Source organism: Stigmatopora argus, chromosome 2 (genome assembly GCF_051989625.1).
Source record: "Stigmatopora argus isolate UIUO_Sarg chromosome 2, RoL_Sarg_1.0, whole genome shotgun sequence".
In the NCBI taxonomy this organism is placed as follows: Eukaryota; Metazoa; Chordata; class Actinopteri; order Syngnathiformes; family Syngnathidae; genus Stigmatopora; species Stigmatopora argus.
In genome coordinates this window covers 7,244,496-7,256,720 of record NC_135388.1, presented here as the reverse complement: position 1 = coordinate 7,256,720, position 12,225 = coordinate 7,244,496, and the positions used below count along the sequence as shown (strand labels likewise).

Here is a 12,225-nt window from a genome sequence, read left to right as displayed (position 1 = left end):
TTTTATGTGGGACACAGCTCACTTAAGAAGACCCATTTCAGGATCTAAAGCTTCAGTACGCCGACTAGCAACATAATTTTTACTGCTAAATAAGTATATTTTTTAAAAGTCAGTATTTTCCAAACTATTTGAATTTATTTGACTTTTTTTTCATTTATTTGAGTTTTTACACAGGAACTAAATTATGTGTGCACAGTAGGAAATCAGTTATCTTTTTTATTCATTTTGATGTATATTGTGATATATTTTTATAAGGGCTTGGCAACAATTTAAATTTTGAAAAATGATTAGTCAAATGAGATTATAGCAATTAACTCCAATTATAAATGCATTGTCATGCACATTAAGCAATGTAAAAAAATAAAAATAAAAACATATACGTATAGTAATAATGGCCTGGTGGATGAGTGGTTAGTGCATGTGTCAAAGTGGCGGCCCGGGGGCCAAATCTGGCCCGTCGCATCACTTTGTGTGGCCCGGGAAAGTAAATTATGAGTGCCAACTTTCTGTTTTAGGATCAAATTAAAATGAAGAGTATAGATGTATATTACATTTCCTGATTTTCCCCCTTTTAAATCAATAATTGTAATTTGTAATTGGGGTTGAGGGTTCAATCCCAATTGGATCCTCACAGTGTTGACTTTTGCAAGTTCTATCTGGGCTTGTGTGGGTTTTCTCCAGGTACTCTGGTTTCCTCCCACATCCTAAAAATATGCAGGGTTGGCTGGTTGAACACTCTAAATTTCCCTTCGGTGAGTGTGAATGAAATCTGATTAAAAAATATTAAGATGACTGCACTGAATTTTTCTGATTTTTTTTTCATTTTATTTTTCTTCAATTAGATTTTAGGATGAAAACATTGAGATCGTGTGTTTAGGGTTGAGGATTACATTTTGCATTTTAAAAGATTGATCAGATTAAATTTAATTTCAGAGATTCAAGTAGGGTTATCGTTTCAAGCAAAAAAAAAAGATTTTAAAATCACTAATGGTGCAGTGGTTCACTTGCCTGACTGGTCTAAGGTGTCGTCCTCCAAGGCTAGGAGAGTCCCCAGCTTCCTATGGTGACCCTGAACAAGAGAAGCAACATTAAAAAAAGAATTTAGAGATGAAACTTGCACCCGTCATAATTTTATTTACATTCCACTTTTTATGAGCTGTGTACGAATGATGTCCACACGCAGACATGCCGAGTGCAGTCACCGAGCAGAAGGTTCCCAGGAATGTGGCCGCTCTAATCCCAGAGAGGTAGACAAGATGTTTTAGCAGAGCTCCTCTGGTCCACATGAGTGGTCCCGGCATCCGACGCTCCTGCATACTCCGGAACCGGATAAAGCGAGGCCGACGCCTGTTTGCATAGCAGCAGACTTTCACACTGACGAGAGCAAGTCAACTAAATAATCGACAACAATGCAGGCAGAGGCGCTTCCAGCTCTTCCTGTCCTGATGGTATGCTAAGACATCACTAATTGTTAAGTGCACGATGTCAAACCATGCGGAATGCTCGACAGGCATTTCATCCTTTGTTTGTTTGTTTGTTTGTTTCTTGTTGTCAATGCCACATTTTTGTGTAGTTGATATACTCTCTATCAAAATTTAAATGAGAACAAATTAGTGAATTAAGATACAAATGCATACCTGTTGACAGGTATGCAAATGGTTCGCTTTTTTTGACGTACGACCAAAAATTTGACATGCAAGTGTAATGTGGATCCACTGAGGTCAACTCACGTCACAACAAGCAGCGGTTTAGCACATACGTACATATTTATTTAACAATTATTTTAAAAAAAAATATAGAACACTTTTAATCGAAGTTTACTATTAAGAAAATGCCAAAAGAGATTCATGAGTTAGGTATTAAAAATAAAACTAATATCTTTGTCTTAAATTTAACGAATTATAACGGTGGCAGTTTAACTTTTAATCCAATAAAATAATTAATACCTACTGCACATAGTTAGCAAGGATCGGCTTCAGCACATGTGCGACACTTACGAGGAAAGATAAATTAATATAGGAATGAATATTGCAGCACCGAATGATTCTTGCAATATGAAACTCTTCTTCTTCTTTTTATTGACTTCTTCTTGACTGAATTATACTGCCCCCAGTGGGGAAATTGCACGTAGCATAAAGAATACCTTACATTCTCTTTAATTGTTAATGTACTCTAGTTTTCTATTAATCAATTTGAAGTAGGTGATTGATAAGTTGATACCGCAAATTGATAAGTCCAATTAATGAAATGTGGTGAAAGATATTACAATATGTACAAAAGATTTGTTCGAAAAGTTTTTATAGCAAATTTGAGAACCATTTGGTATTCATAGCATTAGTACAAAATACTTTCAGATGTGCATAAAATATCAAACTAGGCTAGTTTGATATTTTATGCACATGGTATGGTAGTTTGAAACTACCATACAGTTCCATTAATCCTTTATAAGACAAGTTACTATTTTTTCTAATTCCAAAAAAATTGCATTTTGACATGCAGGACAGATTATTTTTTTTTTAAAGTGTAGCCAAATGTTAACCAAATGTTAATATTGTGGCCTACATGAGCTAAAATATGACTGTCAATTCTAATTATGGTGTATATGTTATTATGAGTCAATTGATTTTTTATGAATAAATTCAATTAGACATTTAATTTTTTTTTTTAAATGCACTTTTGTTATGGCCCACAAAGACATCTAGAGTTGATTTCATAGTATCGAACTCATTTCCTTTCACTTACCACAATAAAAGAACCAATTCATCTCAACTTGCTATAAATGCTCATTTCAGAAAGATTGACCACGCTAGACGTCCAATCCTTTTTGACCCAGAGGTCAAAGGGCCTCTCCCAGTCCAAATGGTTTGGAAGTCCAGTACCACCAATGACAGGAGTGCCCTAAAAGGGCATAATATAAAAAAACAAACATTTTAAACACATACATGTTCATTTTTTTCTACCTGCTTGGACATTGACCTCGCATTTACAATAAATGCAAATATGTGAGTGATTTCCCCAAAGTGTGGAGAGGGTCTTAGCTGAGGGGAAACATAGGGCGCGTGCGATGGGTGTGGGGATGCTCGACGTAGCGTGTGCTAAGTGGATGTGAACGCCGTCTGACTCAGCAACTCGTCTCCTGTCTGTGTGCTCGCTCCACAGTGTCTTTATCCCCAGTGACGGGACACCGCCTGAGGGGTGGGAACACACCTCGCACTCAGACACCAATTCCCCCCAGAATGGGGGCTCTGGATTTGTCTCGGTGACCCTGATGTTTGTACTTCTTTTCATTTCACTCTTTCTTCTTATAGAGCAGGGGTCGGGAACCTTTTTGATGAAGAGAGCCACAAACAATTCATATTTTCCAATGTTATTCCTTGTGAGCCATACTACAAATTTAAAAGTCAAAATACATACATGTAAACAAGTGCCTTTTCAATTTTTTTTTTGTAATTTCACCACTTTTAAAGTGGAAAAAAACTGAATATTTTTTAAAAGATTCTCATGCTGTTGCTAATCAATGAGGATGCATTCCAGAAGAGTCTAGTGCAAAAAAAATGAAGATTAAAGCCAAAAAATGAAGATTAAAGCAGTTCTAAATGTAATATCTCAGTTCTGTCAACAGCGATTTCCATATTGTAGCTCACAGGTTGGCAAAGAGCCAGATGCACCCATCGAAAGAGCTACATGTGGCTCCCGAGCCATAGCTTCCCTACCCCTGTTATAGAGGACCAATAAGTAATGTGGCTGTATCGAGGAAAACTTGTATTTAGACTTTCCAGTTTCTAAAAAGGATGTTGTAAATCACAAATGTATTAATAATTTGGTTGATGGAATTAGGTCCAGATTTGAAATCTGAACACATGGACTTTGGGCCTTAACAGACCTTTGGACCATTAAAGAAAGAAGTCATTTGCATTATGCATTAATGTCTGATTTTTTTTTACCACCTAAGACTGGGGGGTCAGACTCGGGTTGGTTTGCGGGCCGGGTTAACGTCAACTCGATTTCATGTGGCCCGGACCATTTTAGATATAATATTTAGATTTTTTAAATAAATGGATTAAAAAAAGTGGATTAAAAGCCCTGAATATTCAGTTTTTTAACAGATCTAAAACAATGTTTATTTTAGTTTTTTTAAAATATATTTTTAGATTTTACAAAACGATTTTTGAACTAAAAACTGAAAAAAATGATTAAAAAATTACAGTTATTGATTTAAAAGGGGGAAAATCACGAAATTTAATATACATCTATACTCTTAATTTTAATTGGATACTAAAACAGAAAGTCGGCACTCATGATTTACTTTCCCGGGCCACACAAAATGATGCGGTGGGCCAGATTTGGCCCCCGGGCCGCCACTTTGACACACGTGACCTAAGGTTTGCAAATGAATTTGATGGGGGACGTAATTTTTCAACTGAATTTTTGTCCGAAATGATTTCATGACAGACTTTTTTGAAACATTATTTACTATAATATTTACTACTATACAATTGTTTGAACTGAATTAAAAACCTGAAAGAAATTCAGTGTCAGAAATTCATATTCAAAATTCTTATACGGCACAGATTTACTTCCATACTAAAACATTGTCTGCCATTTTAAAGTTAGGCATCATCTTTTACTTTCCTTTTATCGGCACTCAAGGGTCGCTGTGGTACCTGGTTTTTGTTCCAGTTTAACCAATCAGGCTGGTTGAAAATAAATCCTGCACCCATCGGGGGCTGAACCTACGATCTCAGAACTGTGAGACGCATAGGCTAACCCCTGCTCCACCATACCACTGGGTCCCTGTCAATCTCATTCAAATCGCATCCGAATGCATTTCAAAACAACCTGCATGCCAGACAATTGCCAGACCGAAGGACTATAACGCGCCAAGTGCAATCCGGTATGCGGGCATTTCTGCCAATGGCGTTGTTGTAAGTCTACCCGACACAAACAGGTTACGAGAGCAATGCCTTGTGTCGCACGCTCGCTTCTCTCTTCTTAAGTCACCAGCGACGCTCTGTTGGACCTTCACGCATGCACAGGCTAGTCCCGTCGTCGCCAGAACTGTGTCGGCCCGTGAATGCAGTAAACCTGCATTCCCACATTTGCCTCTGGCGGGGGGACTTCAAGCAAAAAAAAAAGTACATAGTAAAGCAGGACTGCATACCAGAGAGGCAGACAGGACAATCCTTGCCTTCACGCACATTCTCTTTCAAAGTTTGTGATCTTGGCAGACAGGAACATACGTATGTTCTCCATTTGAATTACTTCTACTTCAGATCAGACTGTGTACTAAGACACTTGAGTGCATACCTGTCAACCTCTGCCGATAACTGCGTTAAAAAACCTTACAAACACCGTACGTCGTACGGTGTTTGTAAGGTTTTTTGGGGGTTTGTAAGGGGAATCATAATCATTTATAAGGGCAGTTATCGGCAGAGGTTGACAGGTATGTAGGGATGTTCCTGATCAGAAATTATCGGAAATCGAGCCCAATCACGTCTTTTCAGAGGATCGGAATTGGTAAAAAAAAATAAAACAAATGTTTTGCTATGGAAAATAGCTCAATTTATTGCATTGTATGACCCAAGATTATTCACACTATACGTTTATTTGCGTAAAATACATTATTTAAACAATTGGTCAAAACATATGGTCAAAAAGGCCGTCTAGTCCAATGTGCCTTCTGCACATCCCTAAAACCTACACATATGGTCAAGAAATGAGTCCAGTCCAGTGTGCTTTCTGCACATGATAAAGAGGCCCGCCGCATATGTTTACACTTTAAAAGTGCCTTTGAGGCACCAAGCAAGCATTTCCCGTGACATCTTTTCCTGCGACGCCGAGCTCCACCTTTCTTAAATCCAGACTGCAGAGAAATAATCCCGACAGCGTGGCTATAATATTGCGGATTCGTGCGAGCCTGCCTCCGCACGGGCCTAGAGAATCAAGCAAAAAAGTGGTGTCGACCTCCAGGGTGAGGCAGGTCGCACTCTGCCCAAGTAGCTGACAGGTATTCACGAGCATATTGGAATTTGCATGTCAGCACGCACACCTGCGATAAAATATACCCGCTGAGCCTTCCTCTCTCATCCCGCTGACTCGCGTGCGTCAGACTGACGGGATGGAGGAAGTCGATTTTTTTTTTCTGTGCGAGAGAAAGGCAGGTTGGGTAATCCTACAGACCAATGGCGTTGAGAAGACGGCCTTCCACAGGAGGTAGGTGGAGCCATGCCGGAATAAAACTCCTGAGTGGGGTGTGTCTCCAAAAAGTTTGTCGACAGTCAAATGAAGAACAGCACTTTTTGGGGGAAAGGAAGGGACAAGTTTGGAGCTTGGAGGAACTTCTGGATGGGACTCCTACGCCTGACCTCGGAGCACTCAGAGCAGGGATGGCGATTCCAGTTGGGGCCCCGGTTGAGAGGACTTTTTTGTCAGTTTTTTTTAAATGTTTATTTTTTATTTTTATATTGATGCTGTTGTTTTGTAGTCGCTCACATCTCCTTATCACTTTTCCAGCCCAGCTATTGATTCTGTATCCGTTGGACGGAGAACTGATAAGGGCATGTGCATGACAATACCACCAAAAAGACAACACCAGGTCCTAATGAATCATCAGAACCACTTTGCACTAGAAGTTGCTTTTGTCGTATTAAATTGTCCGGATGCGCCGTCCTGAACAGGTTTTTTTTTTTGAAAATGATGGTCGTGGCTCGAAAATGGCAGGTTAAGCGTCAAATGCTGTAAAAAAAAAAAAAAAAAAAAAAGTTTGCTGAAAAAAGTCCTTCTCAATTCATGACTGTTTAGTTCTCTTGTATTCTCCAACTGTGGCCTGCCATTGAAATTGCTTGCATTTCTTGCTATAAAACGAGTTGCAGGGGGAATATTAAGTGAAGCAAAAGAATTTGCTTCAGGCACCTCAGGGCACACCTGGTGATTTGTCCCAAAAAAATGTGAGCGACTCCAGTGCGGACAATGCTTTTATTTCCATATTTTGTTGTGAAAATATGCGTCTTTAGACTTGGAGACATCATTCTGGTACCGAACGGAGCACGCTGACATTATAAAACATGACCGCCGTGACCCCTAAATGTGAATTAAACTGAGCACTTGGGGCGGGTGATGCAGGCGGTAAAGTGGAGTGCAAGAATTAGGTGAGTCACGTTTACGCGAGTCGTAAAACGCCGGTTGCGTGTTTAGTTTTTTCCCCCTTACCGCTCGAAAGCAGTCTTTGCATAGCTGTGCTTTTATTAACGAGCGTGCATCTCATACTTTGCCTGGCGTGCAAGAGCAAGCTTGTTTAGAAATCTGTAAATTCAAACCATACGAGATGGACGAGAACTTGAACGCGTATTATTTAAGGTGCATTCTTATTTTTATTGTTATAAAGTAAGTGTATTTTAGAACATGCCTTTTTTTATTGCACACTTTGTTGGGTGTACATTTTTATTTTATTTTATTGGGCTTAATCTGTAATCATGGTGTGGGAAAATGTTTTAACTGCTGAATGATAAGTTAAGCATTAAAGAGTTGAATGATCACACTGTGTTAAAATATATTTCTAAATGCAGTGACATTACTTTTTAAAAATCAGTTTTCCAAGTTTAATGGGAATAAAAATCTAATTAAAATGTGAAAAGGAAAACAAGATTTATTAAATTTCATAATGCACAGTGACAGTATTTTTTGAAAGTTTCAATGTTTTCCAAGATCGTACATAATATTGGAAATAAAAATCAAGCAAAAATAATGAAAAATAAATCTTTGGACGGGCGAGAAATCCTCTGTCACTTTAGTTCAGGTGGTCAATGTTGATGTCAGTGTTGGGAATTCTAAAAAATCTAGTGTTTGCACACTAAAATGATCCGAACACTGAAATGATCAAGGTTTATTTGAATAAATAACTTTACAACACAGACCAGTCATGTTTTAACATTGACTTGGAAACATGGCTTACAAAATGCAGCACAGTGGTGTTCAAGTACATTGCACAAACAAGTCCAATTGTTGTCTTCATCTTACACATAATTCATTCAAGTGGACATAATACATTGGACCTTCTATCATTGGAACTGTTCAATTCTTCTTGTTTTTATTTCTCCTTAAAAGTATTTTGCCTCCTCCCCAAGTGTATTGATCTTTCTTTGAACAGCATGTTAAAAGTGGTGTACTTACAGGCAGTATAAACAAGAACCACAGCTTTGCAGGTTGAGAACGTTAAAGAGCAGAAATATAGGTACTCTCAAGTAAAGGATTGGATAAAGAAAAAAAAACAGTACTATTTAGTAGGTACGTGGACCCCAATTTTTTTTAAACTATTTTGGAGCTTTAAAATGCCTCAGAATAAGACTAGAATTATCTTCATAATTGGTTATGAAAAAAGGCAACTATAGGTCTTGAAGTAAGATGTATAGGTAACAAATAACATGGGAATATCATTTATCCCATCTGAATCATACAAATATGATCTATTTATAGTTTCTGATTATAAGGCAATCCATCATTTAAAGTGAGGAAGTAAACGTGACACATTTGATTAAAAATGGCAGTCACGAAATGAGGCAAAAAAATAACTTTCAGTGTGGTCCTAATAATTTTGCAGACCGTAGTGCTTATTGGGCAAAGTTGATGGGTCTCAATAAACGTCAACTGCATAAACAATGTGTGGCACAAATGGAAGGATGTCAATTGGCTTGCTTCAGACCAAGCCCACCATGGATGAGCTGAGGGCCCACAATCCCTTGGCAGTGTTATCGTCCATGGCCGCTGGGGCGGGTTCCTTCACTGCACAGTCACTGTTGCGAATAAATAGACACAATATTCATTCCTATGTTATACATTTCATTATCCAGATTATTGGCCACTTGTGAGTTAGTCGCACTCGACAAAAAAACATAAAAAGTCCCACCAGATTTTAGATTTCACTTTTCTGGGAAAATATGTCACCCACTATTTGCCTAACTTTTAGCAACAAAAGAACTGAATAGTTGCAAAACTTGTGCTGCTAATGCTAACGCTAGCATCCTTTAGCTTAGCAAACTACAATGTTACAGCACTTCAGCCACGCTACACTCCGTTCAAGAACGGAATTGAAACAGGAAATGCAATAGCTGAGCTTACCCACGTATTGATTGTGGGTAATGAAGTTTTATTCTGAGAAAGGGTGCCATTGCCTATGGGTGTTCTGTGCACGAATATACTTCATTACCCAGAAAGCCCTCTTTTTACCCGCGCATGCGCGTTGTGCGTTTCCTGGTCGAAACTCGTCTGAATAAATTGTTCAGTCCTCGTAGATATAGTAGTTAGACAGTGCACTACAATGATAAACAGCCTCTCATGTCATGGCCACCTGGCTTGTTCGCATCTCCAAATTTTAATCTTATAGCGAGCGAATTATTCGATCGAAATTTTCGTCGTACCACGAGCATGTCGTACCATGAGGTACCACTGTACTATGAAAGTTAGCCATGACTAACCTGTAGTAAAGTCCACTGGAATTGTTCAGACTCTCATCCACGGCACAGAAGATGGAGGTCTGAGCTCCTTCTCGTGGACTTTTAATCATCAACAGGAACGGCAGAAGTGGATTCTTCCACAAAGACGTAGGGAACAGGTGGCGGGACAGCTCGGTACGGGCCACGCCGGGGTGGAGGCAGTATGTGTTCACACCAGTGCCTGATGGGACGAGAAGCCATCTTTGTTCAAAGCCAAATAAAACAAGAATGGAGAAAGACGAACAACACTTGCTTTACTGTCGTATACCTTTGAGTCTTACGGCAAGTTCCCTGCAGAAGAGTACGTTGGCCAGCTTGCTTTGGCGGTAGCTCACATCAGGTTTGTAGTCTTCCTCTAGGTTGATGTCGTTGAAGTGAATGCGACCTGAAAGAGGTCAATCTTGTAGCCCATTTCCAACAAAGAAACTAGAGGCCCTATTGCTGAAACAACTTCCATTCCAATGTGATAAAACAAGTTTAGATAATATCTTACCCTTCTCATGCGCCAAACTGGAGACAATGACGATCCGACTGGGTGCTGACTTTTTCAGCAGCTCAATGAGAAGATTAGTGAGCAGGAAGTGTCCAAGGTGGTTGACGCCAAACTGCATTTCATAACCTTCGTCCGTCTTCCATTTGGGGCACATCATGATACCTCAGAAATGAAGACAATAATACATAGGCCAAGTATCGATCAGCTTTTACTGGCCAGCCCCCAGGCCTTGATTTTGACACCAAAATTCCAGGCTCTTTAAATTACCTGCATTGTTAATTAGGATGTCCAAGTGCCTCTCATGATTTATAATATCTCTGGCCAAATCCCTGACTGATTGCAGGCAGGCCAAATCCAATTTCTTCACCACCACGTTGTCATTACGGCTCTGCTTGCGAATTTGTACAGCCGCTTTGTGGGCTTTTTTCAAGTCCCTGCAGGCGAGGATGACTCTGGCCCCTGTGAGAAGGATGAATTAAGTCATGATAAATCAATTCCAGAGGAACATACGCAGATAAGCGCTCGCCTCGTCGTGCCAAATCCAGGGCCGTCTCTTTTCCAATGCCGGTGTTGGCGCCCGTGATCAGCACTGTTTTCCCGTCCAGCCTGACCTTGCTGCGACATACTCCCCCTGCCATCCATCGACGCAAGGCCAGCAAGCTAGCGCCTGGAAAAGAGAAAACAACAACAACACGAGCTTGTTAAATACACCCATTAACATCAATGTACGTCCAATCCAGTTTGAGTGGAAGGGCTGACCTACCGATCAGTCTAATTAGCAAGATCGGACATTTAGCGCTATAAACATGGTCATTTTAGTGGGCAACATATTTTTTTTTTAAAAACTGATGTTTATGCTTTGAATACCCTTTTTTTTCCATTAAAAAAAAATATTTTAGGACATCTTATGCACGTGCATTTTTAGGTGGATCACTGACATCAGGAGAGTAAAGGGCCAAGAATTTGGTGCTGTCAATGGTTATACCACCCCCCTTTAATATACCACCCCCCCTTTAATATACCCCCCAGTTAATAACCCCCCCATTTAATATACCACCCCCCTTTAATATACCCCCCCCCATTTAATATACCACCCCCCATTTAATTTAAATGGGGGTATATTAATAGTATATAATATTAATATACCCCCCATTTAATATACCCCCATTTAATATACCCCCATTTAATATAACCCCCATTTAATATACCCCCAATTAATATACTAAATATATTAAATGATTTAATATACCCCCCCCCCATTAATATACTAAATATATTAAATGATTTAATATACCCCCATTTAATATAACCCCCCAATTAATATACCCCCCATTTAATATACTACCATTTATTAAATGAAGGGTGGTATATTAAATGGGGGGGGGGTATATTAAATGAAGGGTGGTATATTAAATGAAGGGTGGTATATTAAATGAAGGGTGGTATATTAAATGAAGGGTGGTATATTAAATGAAGGGTGGTATATTAAATGGGGGGTGGTCTATTAAATGAAGAGTTAAGTGTGCCATAAAGGTCACTCTTGTTCAAGGAAATTAAAGCAATGATGTGTCAATGATGTCGGCTAGAGAAAGAACATCATGTCCATTGAGTAGTAATGTCATCCATTTTAAAAACCCTTTCAGCTTACCACTTTGGCTCAAACCCAATAAGAAGTGTTGTCATGGTTCCAGTGCTTATTAAGTCCTTAAGATCAAAAATAAAAGTGCAGACATATTGTTATGTTTTTATGCGCTGTCCATAAATGTGTTTACAGAACAGCTATGATGAGCTGTGAAGTACAAGCAATGCATGTTGTACATAGTTTGAAATATATGGTTCTGGTCTTTATGATGTCGAGTTTTGTCCATTTTGGTACTGTTGGCGGTCACCAAGGAAACGAATACAATACATAAAAATGAAGACAAATCCTAAAATGGTTTTACCTGCAACTACTGCAACAGTGATGCCGACAACGTGTCTCTCGAGAAACCCCTTCGCTGTCTCGACGTAGAGATGCATTTCAAGATTTTTATTTTTAAAATATTAATAAAATAATAAAACGAAACAGCACCGTAAACGCAATCTTGGCCCACTCACTCATTAGGCAACTACCCAATGACAAGAGCGCAGCTGGACTGCCTGAGGTAAGAAACTTGACGTGAGTCACGTGATACTTTATGAACGTGTGGCAGTACGGAAGTGACGTTGTCTATTAGTGCCTTTGATTTTAACAATACATACAGA

General features: G+C 39.1%; 2 protein-coding genes and 1 long non-coding RNA gene across 7 annotated transcripts in view; 1 reads left to right on the top strand and 2 right to left on the bottom strand.

Annotated features, from left to right (window-relative positions):
- Positions 1 to 2,084, bottom strand: part of LOC144065733 (ras-specific guanine nucleotide-releasing factor 1-like) — a 31,374-nt gene extending 29,290 nt beyond the window's left edge. The window contains exons 1-3 of one of the 5 annotated variants that reach the window (XM_077588787.1): positions 1,998 to 2,084; positions 1,140 to 1,347; positions 1,009 to 1,069 (exon numbers count right to left, since the gene is read on the bottom strand). The gene's annotated coding sequence lies outside the window, so the exon portion shown is untranslated. Of the gene's footprint in view, positions 1 to 1,008; positions 1,070 to 1,139; positions 1,348 to 1,950 lie in introns of all 5 variants that reach the window. The other 4 variants (XM_077588824.1, XM_077588806.1, XM_077588798.1 and 1 more) reach the window with 4 other exon arrangements.
- Positions 2,085 to 6,285: 4,201 nt separating this feature from the next.
- On the top strand, positions 6,286 to 7,533 carry LOC144091110 (uncharacterized). Its single transcript, XR_013305621.1, has 2 exons — positions 6,286 to 6,427; positions 6,514 to 7,533. It is a non-coding gene; the product is annotated as an uncharacterized LOC144091110 (long non-coding RNA).
- A 94-nt stretch (positions 7,534 to 7,627) lies between these two features.
- On the bottom strand, positions 7,628 to 12,145 carry LOC144091095 (retinol dehydrogenase 12). The gene is made up of 7 exons (XM_077623136.1): positions 11,925 to 12,145; positions 10,508 to 10,648; positions 10,249 to 10,440; positions 9,982 to 10,143; positions 9,757 to 9,873; positions 9,471 to 9,669; positions 7,628 to 8,789 (listed from the first exon to the last, which is right to left on the bottom strand). The coding sequence occupies exons 1-7, from the start codon at positions 11,998 to 12,000 to the stop codon at positions 8,693 to 8,695; spliced, it is 984 nt and encodes a 327-aa protein (XP_077479262.1). The 5' UTR covers positions 12,001 to 12,145; the 3' UTR covers positions 7,628 to 8,692.
- Positions 12,146 to 12,225: the final 80 nt, after the last annotated feature.